Source organism: Lupinus angustifolius, chromosome LG12 (genome assembly GCF_001865875.1).
Source record: "Lupinus angustifolius cultivar Tanjil chromosome LG12, LupAngTanjil_v1.0, whole genome shotgun sequence".
Lineage (NCBI taxonomy): Eukaryota > Viridiplantae > Streptophyta > Magnoliopsida > Fabales > Fabaceae > Lupinus > Lupinus angustifolius.
The window spans coordinates 17,844,505-17,866,154 of NC_032020.1; the positions used below are offsets into that span (position 1 = coordinate 17,844,505).

The 21,650-nt window shown below is 36.2% G+C and overlaps 3 protein-coding genes across 9 annotated transcripts; all 3 read left to right on the forward strand.

Moving 5' to 3' along the window:
• Positions 1,975-11,476, forward strand: LOC109362407 (topless-related protein 4-like). 3 transcript variants are annotated; one of them, XM_019608174.1, is made up of 26 exons: positions 1,975-2,219; positions 2,371-2,511; positions 2,609-2,788; positions 2,888-3,001; positions 3,187-3,345; positions 3,436-3,613; positions 3,696-3,819; positions 4,127-4,239; positions 5,013-5,178; positions 5,291-5,400; positions 5,503-5,572; positions 5,713-5,786; positions 5,942-6,037; positions 6,114-6,209; positions 6,909-7,036; positions 7,123-7,357; positions 7,444-7,608; positions 7,690-7,782; positions 7,883-8,029; positions 8,260-8,370; positions 8,472-8,651; positions 9,401-9,529; positions 9,810-9,905; positions 10,234-10,422; positions 10,589-10,755; positions 10,834-11,476. In XM_019608174.1, the coding sequence occupies exons 2-26, from the start codon at positions 2,432-2,434 to the stop codon at positions 11,018-11,020; spliced, it is 3,387 nt and encodes a 1,128-aa protein (XP_019463719.1). In that variant the 5' UTR covers positions 1,975-2,219; positions 2,371-2,431; the 3' UTR covers positions 11,021-11,476. The 3 variants fall into 3 exon arrangements, with proteins under 3 accessions (XP_019463719.1, XP_019463720.1, XP_019463721.1); XM_019608175.1 differs by having other exon boundaries at positions 5,016-5,178; XM_019608176.1 differs by having other exon boundaries at positions 4,130-4,239.
• Positions 13,070-15,510, forward strand: LOC109362408. Of its 3 annotated transcripts, XM_019608179.1 has the most exons (6): positions 13,070-13,434; positions 13,544-13,644; positions 13,728-13,842; positions 13,952-14,066; positions 14,263-15,168; positions 15,253-15,510. In XM_019608179.1, the coding sequence occupies exons 2-6, from the start codon at positions 13,544-13,546 to the stop codon at positions 15,267-15,269; spliced, it is 1,254 nt and encodes a 417-aa protein (XP_019463724.1). In that variant the 5' UTR covers positions 13,070-13,434; the 3' UTR covers positions 15,270-15,510. The 3 variants fall into 3 exon arrangements, with proteins under 3 accessions (XP_019463724.1, XP_019463722.1, XP_019463725.1); XM_019608177.1 differs by having other exon boundaries at positions 13,071-13,644; XM_019608180.1 differs by having other exon boundaries at positions 13,071-13,644; positions 15,316-15,510.
• Positions 19,067-21,505, forward strand: LOC109361538. 3 transcript variants are annotated; one of them, XM_019607020.1, is made up of 6 exons: positions 19,067-19,429; positions 19,539-19,639; positions 19,723-19,837; positions 19,947-20,061; positions 20,258-21,163; positions 21,248-21,505. In XM_019607020.1, the coding sequence occupies exons 2-6, from the start codon at positions 19,539-19,541 to the stop codon at positions 21,262-21,264; spliced, it is 1,254 nt and encodes a 417-aa protein (XP_019462565.1). In that variant the 5' UTR covers positions 19,067-19,429; the 3' UTR covers positions 21,265-21,505. The 3 variants fall into 3 exon arrangements, with proteins under 3 accessions (XP_019462565.1, XP_019462564.1, XP_019462566.1); XM_019607019.1 differs by having other exon boundaries at positions 19,068-19,639; XM_019607021.1 differs by having other exon boundaries at positions 19,068-19,639; positions 21,311-21,505.

The window sequence follows — 21,650 nt, forward strand, 5'->3', positions numbered from 1 at the left end:
TGAAATTACGAAGCCAACGGTGCGATCGGAATTCGATTCCGAGTTACGGAACTCAAAAACCACTTTTTGAGCTGTACCGGGTGGATTTCGGCCCCGACAGTGGTTCAGAACCGACTGTCTCCAAAAATTACCAAAATTTACCACAAAATAGGAAATAAAATTACAAGACTAAAACTCAACTAGAGTTTCGTCTAATTCTTTACCGAAAATTCCCAGAAATTCATTTTCGAATATATAATGAATAAAAATATTAATAAAATCTTATAATTCGAAATCGTAAAATTCGCGGTGTTACAGTTTGAATTTGACTATACTAATCAAAACATTAATTTTCGTGTTTTTAGTAAAATAATCTATCCTTTTCTTATTGCACTTTCTAATTTTTCCCTGTACAATTGATAAAAATAGTTAATATTACCTTAATCTTAAAAAATGACATAAATAAAAAAAAATATGAAAAATCAGCATTTATAAAGAAACGTATATAATAACTTAAATTAACAAAAAGGAAAAAAATATATTTGTATGCTATTATAGAATGATAATAATTCTATTAAAAAGAGCTAGTGAAATCATATAGTGAATTAATAAAAATATAAAGCAACGAACAATTCATCATCTGAATACTTGAAGAAAAAATTGTTTCTTTAATGAACATCAATGTTTTATTACTTGTTAATTAATGTCAATATTATTCTGACAATTTTAATTACATGTTTAGTGGCATGCAGTTTGCAAGTTGTTGGAGTGGTTATCGGTTGTTAATTGTCACTCCCTCGCTCCACTCCTTTGAGTCCTTTGACTCCTTTCCTTTTGCAAATACTCATGATGTTTTCTTTATTCAGTGCTCTTATGTTTAAAAATAAAATAATATAAATAAGTTATCAATATAAAAATGATTAAGTCATTCAATTAAACAAAGAATAAAAATAAATAAATAACTTCTAAAGGAATAAAACCATTGGTTTATGGATATAAAAAAAAACATTCCATATATAGTCCGTAATTTATGTTGTAAATAATTATATTATCAAGAGATGCATCTATTTAATTATTTGATCCAGAAATTAATCTCCTGTAAACCATTTTCATTTAAATTTAGTTGTCGGATTTTTGCCAAAAAAAGTATTGTTGAAAGTTCAATTTTTTACATTGATTACATACAACATGGGATCTGAGTATACACTGTGCATAATAGTAACTTTGGTGTACCATTAGTCAACTCGTTGATAACTCTTCTTTCATAATCATAAGTGAGTTATGCAATATGTGCAATATAAATTAGATAGTCCATAAATAATATATGTCCTAATTTATTTTATAACAAACAATTATTTTCCTATAACAAGTACAGAACATTTCGCATCTTCATCATCAATGAGTAAAATCAAGAATAAAATATTATTCCTAAAACATTAGTATTACAATACAATAATAAATATAAGTACTTTGCCCTTTCTTACACCAATTTTGTTCCTTTTCCACCAATTAAAATTTAAAAAAAAACTGGTATCAATTTTCTGAGTACATGTTTATTTAGTGAAGATTTTTTATTTTAATAAGAAAGTAGTTGAATCTCTACCCAATAAAACCACACATGTGCTCCGACAGAAAAACAACCAAATAAAGGATGGCAAATAAGGCCATAGTATAATACTCCACAAATTAAAATTTTAAAAATCAGATAATAAAAAAAAGAATGTAAAATTGAATGCCAGATCATAGCAAAATTTATTTAGAAAATAAATTAGTGTTCCGTAGGTTGAAAAGCCCGCAAGTCGAGCCGAAAATAAATCCAAATCTAGCCAAATTTATGACTCACGATAAGACATACAACATATCACACTCAGATATATGTTACAGCACTTATCGAAAGCGTGTATAAGCAATCTGACTTATCGATCTGCTTATCGCACATGTCATTAATCCATCTCATATCGTTATCGCAAACGCTATTTAAACTGAATACTAACCTTTATTTCGTCGCTCACCAATTCCTTCTCTCGTTTCTCTTTCTTCTTCAAATCCCTAGCCTTAGCCCCTTTTTTCTTTATTCCTTCTATAAATACTCAACAACAATAGAAGCTATCCAAAAGCTAGATAGAGATAGAGATAGAAAACTAGAGAGAGAAACCTAGAGAGAGAAAATACTGAAACCCTTCCTCGCTATTATCTTTCTGTTACACCACCTCTCGATCTGCGCAAGGAATCTTTGTCAGGTTTTGGAGCTTCTTTAGCCTCTCATTTTTTATTCATCGAATTTTTTCACCAATTAAACTGCTCCATGTGATTGTGATGTTTTTTTTGATGATTTTTTTTTGTTTTTTTATTTTGTATATTTTCCGCTAAATTCTATGCTTCGATGTTCAGGTATTGTTGATCTATTAGGTTCTAGATCGTTCCGGCGGGTTCTGTTTTCAGATACACCGCCATGTCTTCGTTAAGCAGAGAACTGGTTTTTCTTATACTTCAGTTTCTTGATGAAGAGAAATTTAAGGAGTCTGTTCACAAGTACGGTAGTTTAAAGAAATATTAACTTCTATTTTTTATTTTCTTCAATTTTTTTGCCATTTTGTTAATTTTATGTGAATTAATTATGAATGTTTAGGTTGGAACAAGAGTCAGGATTTTTCTTCAACGTGAGGTATTTCGAGGATATGGTGACGAATGGAGAATGGGATGAAGTGGAGAAGTACTTGTCTGGTTTTACGAAGGTGGATGATAATAGATACTCGATGAAGATCTTCTTTGAGATAAGGAAGCAGAAGTACCTTGAAGCGTTAGACAAGTAGGTTACCGTGATGTTTGGCTACTCTCTTCTAATTTGCTTAGCCATTTTATTTTTAGTTACTTAGAAATTACTCAAATGAGAAAAAAATTGTTGCAGGCAAGATCGACCTAAAGCGGTGGAAATTTTAGTCAAGGACTTGAAAGTATTTGCAACATTTAATGAAGAGCTTTTTAAGGAAATCACCCAATTGCTGGCTTTGGATAACTTCAGGTTCGGTCAATATCCTTGGAATAACTTTTGTTTTAATTTGTGGTTTTTGGATTCTCTGCAACCACATGGCCGTTGTTCGGTAATTTTCCACAATTGTGGTGCTAAACTCAACATAAATGCTACCGTTGGTTTATTTACTTGTTTACTTGTTCTGGCTAATACGGTGGATTTCTGGGGGCTTGCAGACATAATGAACAGCTGTCAAAGTATGGGGATACAAAATCTGCCAGAGGAATAATGCTCTCTGAACTGAAGAAATTGATAGAAGCTAACCCTCTGTTTCGCGATAAGCTTCAGTTCCCTACCTTGAAGAACTCCAGATTGCGGACTCTAATTAACCAGAGGTTCTTAAAAAGATCTTATTTATGACTGTATTATTCACTGTGTGTCATGTTTGATGTTACTTACATTTTAATTTATTGGTTGAATTGCAGTTTAAATTGGCAGCATCAGCTTTGTAAGAATCCAAGGCCTAACCCTGACATAAAGACCCTTTTTGTAGACCATAGTTGTGGGCAACCAAATGGTGCACGGGCTCCATCCCCTGTTACCAATCCCTTAATGGGTGTTGTCCCAAAGGCTGGAGGTTTCCCTGCACTCGGTGCTCATGGTGTAAGTAATCAACAGGATATAGTTATATTTTCTACTAATAATCCTGTTCTATTACATATGACAATGGTTATGTGTTTTATAGCCATTTCAGCCCACACCAGCTGTTCTTCCGACATCCCTTGCTGGATGGATGGCAAACCCATCCCCAGTTCCACACCCTTCAGCTTCTGCAGGACCCATAAGTATGGCCGCATCAAACAATGCAGGTAATCTCATAACATGTAACTGTTTTTTAGCATTTGTTCAACCAAGGACTAACACATGGCTTGAGAATTGGGATTAGTTCCACACTGTGATGGTTTTTTTATCAATTATCAATATGATCCACTCATGATACAGAAAACAAATGTAATTTACCATATCAACTTAAGGATATAAAGCTGAGAAAGGCATTAAATTGATTTTATATACAGTTGTGGTTAGCTTATAACACTGTTTAATGAAGTTGGATCATACACTTCATGTTTACCCAAACTGATTTTATTTCACATTTCATGCTTTTGGTAATGGTAGCTGGTATCTTAAAGCGCCCCAGAACTCCCACCAACAACCCAGCTTTGGACTATCAAATTGCAGATCCAGATAATGTCTTGAGGAGAACAAGACCATTTGGCATATCAGATGAAGTACAGTTCTTACACTTTATTTGTTTCCTTTGTCTTTCTTAAACTATTTAATGTAAAAATGGTAGTTTGTAAGAACGTTTCCCTTTGATTTTGATTTTATTCATGTGTGCACTTACCTATGTATATTTTAGTGCTCAGTGCTTTAAAATGTAACATTTTTATGAAGCTGGAGTAGATGGCCTTTCAAATTGCTTGGTAGATGCTGACCTAAACTAAGTTGTTTGATGCCTTGACACCCTGATCTTAAAAGCACCAAGGCATTATATTTTACCCTGTTTATGCTGATAAATATTAATAATTGGACAGGATTCTTCAACCGTGGAATTTTGAAGAGAATGAAATAACCATGTTAGTATTGCATGGAAGTGTCCTTAGTTTTGTGTCATCACAGACTTATTTTTCCCAATAAAACTGTACTAACTTTTGTCTTATGGTAATGTACTTTGGAGAACAACAATTTGGTATACTAGCTTTGGCATGGAAACTGACAACACTACTGAAGAACAAGTGTTTCAGTGCTTCTCTTAGGAACATTATTTCAATCCTCAAATTAATAATCTGAGTTTATGAGAGACTAGAAATTGCTTGCAAACACCATTGTTGGTGCATCAGTGATTCATATAATTGATATGTACTGTGTTGTTTATATATTTGCCTTGCCATAAATGCGTATTGTTTATTAATTCTTAGAATATTTTTTGTCATGGCGTCTTCAAATGTAGCATGCACAGGCTGATTATAGGTATACTTCATTGTGCTTATATACATTTTAGCAGGTCAATAATTTACCAGGAAATTTGCTTCCATACTCTTACCAGAGCAATGGTCAGAGCTCCTATTCCTCTGATGACTTGCCCAAGACTGCCGTGATGAATCTCAGCCTAGGTTCAACTGTCATAAGTATGGATTTTCATCCGCTTCAGCAAATTCTGCTTCTTGGTAAGCCTCTTTCGTTGTGTATGTGAATGCATGTCTTAGTAGCTTCTTCAGTTTCTGTAGGTCACTTGTATCTATTTTTTTGTTTACATACCTATTTGGTAATGATGGTCAGTTGGGACCAACACGGGAGAGGTCATGGTGTGGGATATAGGTAGCCGTGACAGGATTGCTCGTAGAAATTTTAAGGTCTGGGAACTTGGAGCTTGCTCAATGGCTTTACAGGTGTGGCTCTCAAAATAGAAGTTGTGAACACTCCACATTTATTGATTACTTTTTAAGACAACTTGTCATATGGTGATTACTAATTCCCTGATTCTTATATAGGGATCTCTTTCCAACGATTACTCAGCATCCGTTAACCGTGTGGTGTGGAGTCCTGATGGAACGCTTTGCAGTATGTTCCAATGAGTCTTTCTGCTGTCTATTGTTCTTCAATTCACTAATGAGTTCTCCTGATGTTTCAAGTGTTCTCGTTATATTTATATATTCAATAAGATAAATTTTGATTTTCTCTCTCTCATGTTCATACTTCAGGTGTTGCTTATTCTAAACATATTGTGCACATATATTCCTATCACGGTGGAGATGATCTTAGAAACCACCTAGAGGTTATTTACATCTCCCCAAAGCCCATTTACTTAGCCTACCATCTGTCTATTAAATTTATGGCTATCCTTGTTTATGTCCTGTGTATACCTTGAAAGCACAAGGCCCACAACTTATCTTCTAATATTTAACTTCTTACTCCATTTTTGTGGCTTAGATTGAGGCTCACACTGGGAGTGTCAATGATCTTGCCTTTTCTTATCCAAACAAACAACTATGTGTTGTTACCTGTGGAGAGGATAGGGTCATCAAGGTTGGTTTGTTGTATTATATTTTGTGAGTGGTGTTAATAATAATTAAAAAACCATTCTAATAATTCAGGTTTGCAGGTATGGGATGCAGTTACTGGTACACAGCAGTATACTTTTGAGGGTCATGAAGCACCTGTATATTCTGTGTGCCCTCATCACAAAGAAAGCATTCAGGTAATACTCTCTCTCTCTCTCTCTCTCTCTGTGTGTGTGTGTGTATTTGTGCATACTTCTGTACATGTCGGCAGTCTGTGTTCTTTACCTCACCCAAACTATATTTGTGAAGTATGATTCCAGGCTCTATTCGGACTATAATTTCATTAGAAATGCTCATTCTCTTTTAGACCAGTTAGGCTTTGTTTGGGAGTTATGAGGGAAAGGGAAGAGAGAGATAAAAGGGAAAAGGAAGGAAATTAATATTACAGTGTGGAACTAATCCCAATTCTCAAGGAAATTAATATTATAATTATATAATATTACTAATTTTTTTAGCTATTTTGACATTTTATCTCAAAGAAACTCCAAATTGGAAGAACTTTAAAAATAGACACATGAAGGGTTTTAGAGGGTTTCCTCCAAAACCTTCCCCTCTCATTCATCCAACTCCCAACGGGGAAGACTTTCCAAAGCATTCCCCTCCAAAACTCTACTCCCGAACAAAACCTTTGTGGTTATGCTCAGTCCAGCAGCTTCACAATATGGGACAAATACTTCAGATTTGGATGCTTGGGTGCTCACAATATTTTCAAATTGCTGGGTTCCCTTGGCTTTGATAAGAAAATAATATTCCTTTTCATTCTAGTTTGTTTTGGTTGGTTCACATCATTGGCTCGTGTATTCAAGTTCTAACTATGTTCTGGTATGGATCTGCAGTTCATCTTCTCAACTGCAACTGATGGAAAAATAAAGGCATGGTTGTATGATAACATGGGTTCTCGGGTTGACTATGATGCACCTGGCCATTCTTCTACCACATTGGCATATAGTGCTGATGGAACAAGGTTTATACAAACTTTTTGTTTCATATTTTGTCTGCTGCATGATATTGTGGTTTAAAATTTTATTCTTATCTACCTATGGTTCATAGATTGTTCTCATGTGGCACCAACAAAGAAGGGGAGTCATTTCTAGTGGAATGGAATGAAAGTGAAGGAGCTGTGAGGCGTACTTATCATGGTCTTGGGAAGAGATCTGTCAGTATTGTGAAATTTGATACCAGTAAGAATCGGTTCTTAGCTGCTGGTGATGAGAGTATGATCAAATTCTGGGACATGGATAGTACCAACTTGTTGACTAGTGTTGACGGAGAGGGCGGATTGCCGGTGAGTATTGAATTAACATAATGTTTTGTTACCTGATGTTAATTTTAGCTTCGTTGCACAGTAATACATGTCTTTGAAACCTGCAGGCTTCTCCTTGTATTAGATTTAACAAGGAAGGAATACTTCTGGCTGTCTCCACAAATGATAATGGAATTAAAATTTTAGCAAACACAGAAGGAATTAAGTTGCTACGGACAGTGGAGAATCGTACATCTGATGCTTCTAGAGTAGCTTCTGCAGCTATTGTGAAGGTAAAGTTATTCAAATTCAGTAAACATTAACAAAGGCTTCTCCCTGCAAGTACATCTTTCGAATCCTGCATGTTTACTCAGGCACCTACAATTGGCACTTTTCCTTCTACCAATGTAACTGTCGGAACAAGCCTTGCTGATAGAGGCCCTCCAGTACCAGTCATGGTTGGGATTGTGAGTTTCTCAAATTTCGTTGTAATTAATCTGTCAATGAATGTGTTTTCAATTTGTTTTATACTGTTTTTGATAATTTATTATCCTCTTGTCCCTGTAGAATAATGATACCCGAAGTTTAGCTGATGTCAAACCCAGAATTGTCGATGATGCTGTCGAAAAATCTAGGATATGGAAGCTGACTGAAATTACTGAACCATTACAATGCCGCTCTTCTAAACTCCCAGACAGTTTATCATCAGCGAAGGTATAGTTTGATATTAAATTGTATATATTCTTCATTTTGTTGATAGTCAAAGCAGATGCATAAGCTTGTATTCTATTATCATCAATGTATGCGTGATCTGCTTCCCCAATTGCGTTACAACATTTTTGCAAAATAGGGACCTATGTCCCTCATCAACAACATATGCATGATATGGGAGCTCATAGAAATTAATGAACCGTTACAATGCTGCTCTTTGAATATTGTTTCAGGTTTCAAGGTTAATTTATACAAATCAAGGGGTTGCCATTTTGGCTTTGGCAGCAAATGCTGTTCACAAGCTTTGGAAATGGCAGAGAAATGATCGGAACCCTTCAGGGAAGGTAATAGAGCTAATGTTCACAAGCTTTGGTATTATTTATATTTATATTTTTCAACATGTTAATGTTTGTAAGATTGTTATCGACAATAATTTCATATACAGGCGAATGCAAGTGCTCAACCACAGCTATGGCAACCATCTAGTGGAATATTAATGACTAATGATATTGGTGATACTAACCCAGAGGAAGCTGTGTCATGTTTTGCACTGTCAAAGAATGACTCATATGTTATGTCAGCCTCAGGGGGGAAAATTTCCCTATTCAATATGATGACATTCAAGGTATGTGACTTCTTTTTATTTTTAATAATCATTTTTTAATGTTTATCTTTTATTGTATGCACTAAGTTAAGGATTTATTGAACATTGGTTTTTGTTGGTAACTCTATTTTAATGTATGAACTAAGGTAGGGAATTATTGAATATCGGTCTTAGTAGGTAATTCTATTTGTTGAAAAACTTTATTTTACTGGTTATTCGTTTCTGATCCTTCAATAGATAAGAGATAAAGAAAATAAACACTGTGAGCTTAAATGATTGTCCTTGCTCCTCAGTATAACAGTGCTAGTGTTGTCTAATGATCTGGTTCACTCGGGTGCCCATGATACATGTTCTCAGCTTTATCATCACATATTTTTATATCTCACTCTTATAAGTAATAAATGCTACCATCCCATGACTCCCAAGGTTGTTAATGGCCATGATTGGAATGAAGAATAGAAGCGGCTAATTTCAATTATTAAGTTGCAAGAAATTATGAATCAACAACTTGGCTACATAGTATGGCAAAAGTAGTTGGCGGAGCCTCACATGTTTTCTCTCCTCTATCCTCTCTGCCCTTTCAGCACTGTTGCTAAAATGGACAAACTCCTGTTAATTAAAAAATTGCAACTCCACATAATTTATATGGCAGTGTACTAACTACTAAGTAATCAACTAAGTTAAGTAGTTTATTTAGAATTTCTAGAAGTCAATTTTTTTTGGAAATTGTATGTTACAATTGCATTACTTTATGTGAATCCTAACTGCAGACGATGACAACTTTCATGCCACCACCACCAGCAGCTACATTTCTTGCATTTCATCCTCAGGACAACAATATTATTGCTATCGGCATGGATGACTCTTCCATACAAATTTATAATGTTCGAGTGGACGAGGTACTACTCTATGCATAGCCTAAAGCTGTCAATCAAGTTTCATTTTTCTTTCTTTAAATGACATAAGCCTCTCTTTACTTAAGTTTCATATAAAATTTTGGTTTTTAAATCCTGGAAAGAACATTATAACATTTCCGCTTGCACAGGCAAAACTACTTACATCTAATCTTCTCAAACCCCACTAGGTGGGAGCCTCGTGCACTGAGCTATTTTTTCTATATTTTTTTTGGTTTTTTAAAAAAAATGACCTGACTTATCATTCCCTTTTGTTTCTATCAAGGTCAAAACCAAACTAAAAGGTCATCAGAAGAGAATTACTGGGCTTGCTTTCTCGCATGTTCTAAATGTGCTTGTATCGTCTGGAGCTGACTCTCAGGTAAGGAGTTTTAACTTGCAACTCTCTTGCCTTGACCCCATCACCCATGAGTGTAGCATTTAGCTAAAAGCTAAAAAGTCATCTTACAGAAGAACATTGCTTTTTTATTTGCTGGGAGAGCCAGTGGTGTTCAACACTTACATAGTTTGTTAACTTGAGATTTTACATGGTTTGTCTCTGTGTGTGTGCACATCTTTGTTTCTTATACTCATTACTATAGTTTCTTAGAGTGACTGCTTTGGGAAGTGTAATGTTGATAATCAATCATTGTTACCACGTATCAAGTGGAAATCAATAGTAATGCATTTATTTTCTTTATGTCCAACAGTTGTGTGTTTGGAACACAGATGGATGGGAAAAGCTAACAAGTAAATTCCTACAAATGCCTAGTGGGCGAGCACCAGCACCTCTTGCAGATACTCGTGTGCAATTTCATCTAAACCAGACACATTTACTGGCAGTGCATGAAACTCAGATTGCCATGTACGAGGCACCAAAATTGGAATGCCTAAAGCAGGTTGCTAGATATATATACATACATACACAAATCTGAATTTATGCTTTTGTTTGCCTTTTCTCAGTAGAGCGCATTGTGTGTTTATTTAATTTCTAACTCCATGTGGCTTGTGCATTTCCATGTGATCTCTAATCTTACATATTCTAGAATTTCATTTTTGCACTAGTGGGTGCCTCGAGAAGCTAGTGGTCCAATCACACATGCTACATATTCATGTGATAGTCAATCAATTTATGTAAGCTTTGAAGATGGAAGTGTTGGCGTTCTTACTGCCTCAAATCTCAGATTAAGATGTAGAATAAATCAAACTGCTTATCTCCAACCCAACCCAAGGTTTGTTTTATTATCAAGTATCAGGAAAGATGTATAATTGTAATTTTCTTCTCACATGTAACAAAATTCTTTTGACAGCTTGAGAGTGCATCCTCTTGTGATTGCTGCACATCCTTCTGAACCAAACCAATTCGCCTTAGGACTTACAAATGGAGGAGTACATGTACTTGAACCACTAGATTCAGAAGGAAGATGGGGTTCTCCGCTTCCAAGTGAGAACGGTGCTGCAGGGCCTAGCACTACTTCAGGTGCTACTCCTTCATAGCAGACACAAAGGTGACGGTGCATTATGTGTTTACTTATCAAAAGAGCTCACACCGGTATGTATTTGATTCCATATGATCCCGCCCCTTGTGTTGCCTCCATTTGGTTTGTGCAAGGGGAAGCTGCGGAACTTAGGTCTCTATACTTTTAGGTTAACCAATCCCTTTGTAACTAGGCTTCCTAATCAAGTTCTGCTTCATGGAATATTCAGAGTATGTTCACTCATGAAGGATTATCACCCTAGTTTCGTAGTGAGTTCGGCTGGCGCGTTGCAAAGAGTAGTCTCTTTGTCATTTTTTATTTGCTGTTTTGTTTGCCTTCATTTGTGTAGTATATTTTTTAAAGAAAATTATATGTAGTGAACAGTAGTTATATTTGTATTTTTTTCCCAGCAAAATTTAGATTGCTGCTCCAATATTCAGTTCTGTTTTATGTTACTTTGATCTTGCGAACGGTAGGGGCCATGCTTTTAATTTCAAATATGAGATTACGGTTATCATAGTTAGTTAGCTTTGAATATTAAGTATAGTTGACTCTACTAATGTTGGAACATGTATATGATATATTTGTAATGAATAGTTGAGATAAACATTTAATGAATGTGTTGAACTATTCAATTAAAACATATGGCACGGCTTGACCTAATAAGGCTATTGCCAGGTTAAACTGGTAAAACTTATGAAAAATGAGCAAAATCAGAATTTTTGTTTTTTGTATAACCAACCATATTTATCATATTATGAGTAAAAAAATAATCTCTTTTATAATTTATGGTTCCTTCTAATAAATGGCTCCTACATGATATTATCTCAACCCTACCCTAGGTGACTGCCAAGAGTGGTTGCTTTCTTTGCCACATTTGTCTTTATCATCTGTACTATTTTGCTTATACCCCGGCCATAAATGCATCCAATGGCAACAAAAGCTGGGGCAACCCCTACTCACCACATGGCTGATATGACATGCATGATGCATATATTGTTCCGATCTCATTTTGGATTATATAATGGCTGAAAATGAGGAATGAGGATAAGTTGTGACTGTTCTGTGAGAGAGAGAAAAGGGTAGAGAAAACTTGTTTAGTAATATTTAAAGTTACAAAATAAAATTATATATCATTTTTCACGTGTCAATATTTGAATGATTGTGATAAAAATATGGATAGAGTTATTAGACAATTCGTATTTGTAAATGTGACACATACTATTAATCATTAATTAGTTTCCAACACTGAGCATGCTGGCTGATGGGGAGAGATTCATGAGACCAGTCAAGAGAAATTTAATTTTTTATTATGTAAAGTACTACATAATCTAAAGTAACAAGTAGAAAGAAGACACAGAACTGTGCCGTGAGGGGGGGATTACACTAGTTTTGTAAAAGTAGGCATAGGAAGTAGTACTACTAAATTACTAATACTAGTGTACCAAAAGGAAAAAAAAGATGGAAGTTGAAAGTGGATGCTTCAAAAAGGTGGAAGTTCAAAACTGAAAAAAGGAGTTCGGCTTTGTAGAGCAGTTGTCAAGAGTGGACGTGACATGAAGGAGTGGGGAAGGCCCATACAGCGTCAGTGTTGTGTCAAAGGCTGTTTTCAGCACGTTCAAGGCCTTATTTACCCATCAATGTCTGTGCCTTCAATGCACCTACTCACTACTAACAAATATTAATGTTCCCTTTTATTTATCATTAATAATCCAATATTAATAAATGAATAGCATGAAATTCAGTTTTAAAAACAGAATAATGATATAATATTAATATGTTTCATAATCCAACTGGACACCCTGTGCACACAAAAAATATACCAAAATATAAATATGTAGATATAGTACTAGTTTGTTATTAACATGTAGTGGTGGGAGAAACACATGAAATTTGACTTATAAATTACAATTTCACAGAACCCCATGTGGACTCCTTAAGTGGCAGATGAGTCCAGCAGAGCTGAAAAAACAATGGAGTAGTGCCTAAAATAAAAGCATCGCCATCATGATCCTGAAGCAAAATTTAACCCCGCGGTGAAAAGAATATTTGATTATTTGGGGATTAAAAGGTAAAGGAGAAAAAGATTCTGAGTACGGGTAAATAGTAGCTTTATATTTTTTGGGTACACAAGGTAAGAGTGTGAGGGAAACTGATATAACCGGATTGTCTATGGTTACATGACTTTATAATGAAGTTGATATAAGATGGGGTTTTGTCATTTTGCTCACAGCGTTGAAAGTGTTCTAAGGGTTGTGACTTGTGTTGTGTGATTCAAAATTGGGGAAATGAAATGACAGAGAAATGGCAAAGCAAGTAGTAAGTACTAATTGACCATAAAAAAAACCAAACCAAACCAAAACAAAACAAAATCCCATGTAGAGAGAGAGAAGAAAAGACCACTTATGTTACTGTTTGTGCACAGTATTGTATGTAAGCTCCTCTCGACCCAACACAAAGACACAACCCTTTTCAATTATTTGTTTCCATTTCTTTCTTCACATATTTTCGTGTGTTGTGTGAGTGTGTTGTTTTTTTGAAGATGCCACGGCCAGGGCCAAGGCCTTACGAGTGTTTGAGGAGAGCTTGGCACAGTGAGCGCCACCAACCCTTGAGAGGTTCCATCATTCAACAGATTTTCAGGTTCTGGGTTTTCCCTTTTCACCCCTCTATTTATGCTTGTGCATTCTGTTCATGTCTTTATTGCTCACCACGTGTTTGATTAGGGTTGTGAATGACGCTCATAGTCCTGCTACTAAGAAGAACAAGGAATGGCAAGAGAAGCTCCCAGTTGTTGTTCTCAAAGCTGAAGAAATTTTGTACTCCAAAGCAATTTCTGAGGTTTTTATATTTCACAAATACTTGTAGGAATGTGGGGTTCTTAGATCTTTTTGCTCTATTGTATAAACCCCTTTTTGCTAATTTTCTTGCTTTTGTATTTTTGTTTCAGGAAGAGTATCTCAATGTTGATACACTCTGGGAACGCCTCAACGATGCAATTAACACAATCATAAGGATAGACCAGACCACAGAGACTGGAGACCTTTTGCCCCCATGTGTTGAAGGTACTCTCAATTTCTCAGATCCACTTCTACGACTCTGTGCCAAAATTTAATCTTAATGTGTTAATTTGTGTCATTTGGGAATATGAGTGTAGAATGTTGAGTATTGTAGACTCGCAGATTAGTTATTTTGAGCTGCCAGTGATGTGTCCTTTTATTTCTTTTTTTGGTTTTTGGGTATGGTACTTGTGCTGATCAGCTGCACTTAACCTGGGCTGCAAACCTGTGAGAACTCCGAGAAGTGATCGACACAGTAATCCCCGGACTTACCTTGCCCCCAGAACTCAACAACCTCCTCCTCCTGGGCCTCCTAAACCTGCTGGTGGCAATCCCTTAAACTATACAAAAGTCACAAATTCTACTGTGTCTGGAATTCCTGCATCAGATTCTAAACAGCATGCTCGCCAAAATAGTAGAATTGTGGGTTCCCGTAACTACCCCTTCTCAGACAGTTTTCCTTCTGGTCAGCACCAGCAGCCATTGAGAATAGAAACTAAATCCTCGATGGACCTTGGTTCAGTTTACCCCTTGTACTATGGCAATGAAGCTAAAGAGCCTCAGTTAAGGACGACCAACCTAGAGAAAACGTGTTCGGAAACAATCTTTGTTGGCAGACCAGTAATGACTCCAGTCCCCGAGGCATCTGGGATTGGTCGAATAGATAACTTCCCATATGGTAGGTTCCAACATGCTCCAAACAGAATTGCAAAAGAAACTGCTGTTGGCACTCATCAGGAACTGCCAGATAGGTTATGTGATTTATCTCTGAGGTTGGGTCAATCTTTGCATCCAACAATGAGCAGAAAAGGTAGCTTGGCATATGAAATGGACGATGTTGGAATAGGAGCTTCTCAGGACTCCAGAAAGTGGAATCATCTATCCAATCAGAAAAATAAAGAGCTCTGTTTTTACCCTAGGGAGACAGGATATGGTGCTGTTGACTCCGCCAATTATACTAAATATAATGCAGAGGGTGAAGATCAGAACTTAGAGGCAACTTTGCGGAAACGCAAAGCACCTGCAGTTAACAGTGAGGAAGATGGGCAATTTTGCCGGTATCTAGGGGTCCCATCCAATCAGTTTACTGATAGAACCCGAAGGCCAGGTTCTTAGTTACTCTTTCCTGTTGTATCATATATGCATTAGCAGTTTGAGATGATCCAAATTGTCGTTAATCATTTTTTTGTAGACTTTATGTGTAGCTGAGTAGCTCTGTCCCATCCAATCAGTTTACTGATATCCCAAAGGCCAGGTTCGTAGATAGTCTTTCTTGTTGTATCATATGTGCATTAGCAGTTCGAGATGATCCAAAATGTCGCTGAATCATTTTTGTAGACTCTCTTTATGTGTAGCTCTGCTTGTGAGAAATTCTAGAAGTTGCCATTGAGTTTTTAATTGCATCGCTGCAAATGAGAGATGTTTATAAAATCATATCTTGCGTTGTTTATTTTGTTTGGCTCTCAAAAGATCAAAATAAAAAAAACTTTTAAAATGGGGTGTCTAAAAGAAATCATATGATATAAACCCCTGCGGAAGCTCTAATAAAAGTTTGATGCATAGCAAAAATATGACAGCTATATAAAAATATACCTGTTATCTGAACTGCCCTGGTTCAGTGTGCTAAGACTTTAATCTGCTAACTGGAATTTCTGTTCTCAGTCAAGATTAGCCCCCTCGGCCCAAGTATCATCTTCTGGCCATTGGCAGTGTCTCTTTGCAAATTATCGAGCAAGATGCCTTAAAGTGTGTTTTTCATTATCTTGTGATTTGTGACAAAAGATAACATCAGTTCAAGCTTGAGAAATTAAAATTACTACATAGCATAAACTATAACTGCAACATGCAAAAAACTGGATCTCAATCATACTGTAAAATTCAGAAATAGGAAGCAAATGAAAAGAATGAGTGAGAAAACTTTAGAATGTTGTCAAATGGTTAAAATTTATTATTTTTTTGTCAAGGCAACCTCAAAGAGAGAGGGGCAGCTGCTAAGACCTTACCGGGAGAGAAGGAATTAGGGCTTAAACCATCTCAACAGAGAACATGAATGTGTAATTCCTAGTTAGGTACCACCTATCATAGGTGGTTAATTGAATATATAGGTGGTCCATTGAATATTAAACATGTATAATGTTGTGTAGGCTATGTTAGACATGTTTTTATCTCTTGAGAATGCTAGTAGGCAATGCCTAAGTTAGAATTTTTCAAGATCAAATAACTTGTCTGGTCTTTAACATCACATTAGCAGTCTGCATGCTTTGATATGGACAATGAATCCATTTCAACTCTCTCTGGTCGAATTCCTTGAAGAGTTTAAGACTTTGTTCAAATATAACAAGTATTAAGATGTCTCTATGAATTGCAAATTTGCAAGTATTAACATTTGCATAATAGACATCCAAATTCAGAGTCTAACTCAACTCTATAAAGATTATGTCACACCAGTATTGTGTATGCTTGGCCTTTTTGTTTTGAAAAAGTGGGATTTCTTTATGGGCTTTTCTTCGTAATCACTAATCAGCCTTTGATACTTGCGTTGCACTTACTTTTAGTACAATGGTAACACCATTCGGGTATTTACATTAATTGGGCCATCAGTAAGGATACTTCTTTTGCATTATCTCGGGATTCTTTTGGTAAATGTTCTGAACGTTCCCTTCTTTTACTACTTTACTACCCAACCCAAGGTTTGTTTTATTATCAAGTATCAGGAAAGATGTATAATTGTAATTTTCTTCTCACATGTAACAAAATTCTTTTGACAGCTTGAGAGTGCATCCTCTTGTGATTGCTGCACATCCTTCTGAACCAAACCAATTCGCCTTAGGACTTACAAATGGAGGAGTACATGTACTTGAACCACTAGATTCAGAAGGAAGATGGGGTTCTCCGCTTCCAAGTGAGAACGGTGCTGCAGGGCCTAGCACTACTTCAGGTGCTACTCCTTCATAGCAGACACAAAGGTGACGGTGCATTATGTGTTTACTTATCAAAAGAGCTCACACCGGTATGTATTTGATTCCATATGATCCCGCCCCTTGTGTTGCCTCCATTTGGTTTGTGCAAGGGGAAGCTGCGGAACTTAGGTCTCTATACTTTTAGGTTAACCAATCCCTTTGTAACTAGGCTTCCTAATCAAGTTCTGCTTCATGGAATATTCAGAGTATGTTCACTCATGAAGGATTATCACCCTAGTTTCGTAGTGAGTTCGGCTGGCGCGTTGCAAAGAGTAGTCTCTTTGTCATTTTTTATTTGCTGTTTTGTTTGCCTTCATTTGTGTAGTATATTTTTTAAAGAAAATTATATGTAGTGAACAGTAGTTATATTTGTATTTTTTTCCCAGCAAAATTTAGATTGCTGCTCCAATATTCAGTTCTGTTTTATGTTACTTTGATCTTGCGAACGGTAGGGGCCATGCTTTTAATTTCAAATATGAGATTACGGTTATCATAGTTAGTTAGCTTTGAATATTAAGTATAGTTGACTCTACTAATGTTGGAACATGTATATGATATATTTGTAATGAATAGTTGAGATAAACATTTAATGAATGTGTTGAACTATTCAATTAAAACATATGGCACGGCTTGACCTAATAAGGCTATTGCCAGGTTAAACTGGTAAAACTTATGAAAAATGAGCAAAATCAGAATTTTTGTTTTTTGTATAACCAACCATATTTATCATATTATGAGTAAAAAAATAATCTCTTTTATAATTTATGGTTCCTTCTAATAAATGGCTCCTACATGATATTATCTCAACCCTACCCTAGGTGACTGCCAAGAGTGGTTGCTTTCTTTGCCACATTTGTCTTTATCATCTGTACTATTTTGCTTATACCCCGGCCATAAATGCATCCAATGGCAACAAAAGCTGGGGCAACCCCTACTCACCACATGGCTGATATGACATGCATGATGCATATATTGTTCCGATCTCATTTTGGATTATATAATGGCTGAAAATGAGGAATGAGGATAAGTTGTGACTGTTCTGTGAGAGAGAGAAAAGGGTAGAGAAAACTTGTTTAGTAATATTTAAAGTTACAAAATAAAATTATATATCATTTTTCACGTGTCAATATTTGAATGATTGTGATAAAAATATGGATAGAGTTATTAGACAATTCGTATTTGTAAATGTGACACATACTATTAATCATTAATTAGTTTCCAACACTGAGCATGCTGGCTGATGGGGAGAGATTCATGAGACCAGTCAAGAGAAATTTAATTTTTTATTATGTAAAGTACTACATAATCTAAAGTAACAAGTAGAAAGAAGACACAGAACTGTGCCGTGAGGGGGGGATTACACTAGTTTTGTAAAAGTAGGCATAGGAAGTAGTACTACTAAATTACTAATACTAGTGTACCAAAAGGAAAAAAAAGATGGAAGTTGAAAGTGGATGCTTCAAAAAGGTGGAAGTTCAAAACTGAAAAAAGGAGTTCGGCTTTGTAGAGCAGTTGTCAAGAGTGGACGTGACATGAAGGAGTGGGGAAGGCCCATACAGCGTCAGTGTTGTGTCAAAGGCTGTTTTCAGCACGTTCAAGGCCTTATTTACCCATCAATGTCTGTGCCTTCAATGCACCTACTCACTACTAACAAATATTAATGTTCCCTTTTATTTATCATTAATAATCCAATATTAATAAATGAATAGCATGAAATTCAGTTTTAAAAACAGAATAATGATATAATATTAATATGTTTCATAATCCAACTGGACACCCTGTGCACACAAAAAATATACCAAAATATAAATATGTAGATATAGTACTAGTTTGTTATTAACATGTAGTGGTGGGAGAAACACATGAAATTTGACTTATAAATTACAATTTCACAGAACCCCATGTGGACTCCTTAAGTGGCAGATGAGTCCAGCAGAGCTGAAAAAACAATGGAGTAGTGCCTAAAATAAAAGCATCGCCATCATGATCCTGAAGCAAAATTTAACCCCGCGGTGAAAAGAATATTTGATTATTTGGGGATTAAAAGGTAAAGGAGAAAAAGATTCTGAGTACGGGTAAATAGTAGCTTTATATTTTTTGGGTACACAAGGTAAGAGTGTGAGGGAAACTGATATAACCGGATTGTCTATGGTTACATGACTTTATAATGAAGTTGATATAAGATGGGGTTTTGTCATTTTGCTCACAGCGTTGAAAGTGTTCTAAGGGTTGTGACTTGTGTTGTGTGATTCAAAATTGGGGAAATGAAATGACAGAGAAATGGCAAAGCAAGTAGTAAGTACTAATTGACCATAAAAAAAACCAAACCAAACCAAAACAAAACAAAATCCCATGTAGAGAGAGAGAAGAAAAGACCACTTATGTTACTGTTTGTGCACAGTATTGTATGTAAGCTCCTCTCGACCCAACACAAAGACACAACCCTTTTCAATTATTTGTTTCCATTTCTTTCTTCACATATTTTCGTGTGTTGTGTGAGTGTGTTGTTTTTTTGAAGATGCCACGGCCAGGGCCAAGGCCTTACGAGTGTTTGAGGAGAGCTTGGCACAGTGAGCGCCACCAACCCTTGAGAGGTTCCATCATTCAACAGATTTTCAGGTTCTGGGTTTTCCCTTTTCACCCCTCTATTTATGCTTGTGCATTCTGTTCATGTCTTTATTGCTCACCACGTGTTTGATTAGGGTTGTGAATGACGCTCATAGTCCTGCTACTAAGAAGAACAAGGAATGGCAAGAGAAGCTCCCAGTTGTTGTTCTCAAAGCTGAAGAAATTTTGTACTCCAAAGCAATTTCTGAGGTTTTTATATTTCACAAATACTTGTAGGAATGTGGGGTTCTTAGATCTTTTTGCTCTATTGTATAAACCCCTTTTTGCTAATTTTCTTGCTTTTGTATTTTTGTTTCAGGAAGAGTATCTCAATGTTGATACACTCTGGGAACGCCTCAACGATGCAATTAACACAATCATAAGGATAGACCAGACCACAGAGACTGGAGACCTTTTGCCCCCATGTGTTGAAGGTACTCTCAATTTCTCAGATCCACTTCTACGACTCTGTGCCAAAATTTAATCTTAATGTGTTAATTTGTGTCATTTGGGAATATGAGTGTAGAATGTTGAGTATTGTAGACTCGCAGATTAGTTATTTTGAGCTGCCAGTGATGTGTCCTTTTATTTCTTTTTTTGGTTTTTGGGTATGGTACTTGTGCTGATCAGCTGCACTTAACCTGGGCTGCAAACCTGTGAGAACTCCGAGAAGTGATCGACACAGTAATCCCCGGACTTACCTTGCCCCCAGAACTCAACAACCTCCTCCTCCTGGGCCTCCTAAACCTGCTGGTGGCAATCCCTTAAACTATACAAAAGTCACAAATTCTACTGTGTCTGGAATTCCTGCATCAGATTCTAAACAGCATGCTCGCCAAAATAGTAGAATTGTGGGTTCCCGTAACTACCCCTTCTCAGACAGTTTTCCTTCTGGTCAGCACCAGCAGCCATTGAGAATAGAAACTAAATCCTCGATGGACCTTGGTTCAGTTTACCCCTTGTACTATGGCAATGAAGCTAAAGAGCCTCAGTTAAGGACGACCAACCTAGAGAAAACGTGTTCGGAAACAATCTTTGTTGGCAGACCAGTAATGACTCCAGTCCCCGAGGCATCTGGGATTGGTCGAATAGATAACTTCCCATATGGTAGGTTCCAACATGCTCCAAACAGAATTGCAAAAGAAACTGCTGTTGGCACTCATCAGGAACTGCCAGATAGGTTATGTGATTTATCTCTGAGGTTGGGTCAATCTTTGCATCCAACAATGAGCAGAAAAGGTAGCTTGGCATATGAAATGGACGATGTTGGAATAGGAGCTTCTCAGGACTCCAGAAAGTGGAATCATCTATCCAATCAGAAAAATAAAGAGCTCTGTTTTTACCCTAGGGAGACAGGATATGGTGCTGTTGACTCCGCCAATTATACTAAATATAATGCAGAGGGTGAAGATCAGAACTTAGAGGCAACTTTGCGGAAACGCAAAGCACCTGCAGTTAACAGTGAGGAAGATGGGCAATTTTGCCGGTATCTAGGGGTCCCATCCAATCAGTTTACTGATAGAACCCGAAGGCCAGGTTCTTAGTTACTCTTTCCTGTTGTATCATATATGCATTAGCAGTTTGAGATGATCCAAATTGTCGTTAATCATTTTTTTGTAGACTTTATGTGTAGCTGAGTAGCTCTGTCCCATCCAATCAGTTTACTGATATCCCAAAGGCCAGGTTCGTAGATAGTCTTTCTTGTTGTATCATATGTGCATTAGCAGTTCGAGATGATCCAAAATGTCGCTGAATCATTTTTGTAGACTCTCTTTATGTGTAGCTCTGCTTGTGAGAAATTCTAGAAGTTGCCATTGAGTTTTTAATTGCATCGCTGCAAATGAGAGATGTTTATAAAATCATATCTTGCGTTGTTTATTTTGTTTGGCTCTCAAAAGATCAAAATAAAAAAAACTTTTAAAATGGGGTGTCTAAAAGAAATCATATGATATAAACCCCTGCGGAAGCTCTAATAAAAGTTTGATGCATAGCAAAAATATGACAGCTATATAAAAATATACCT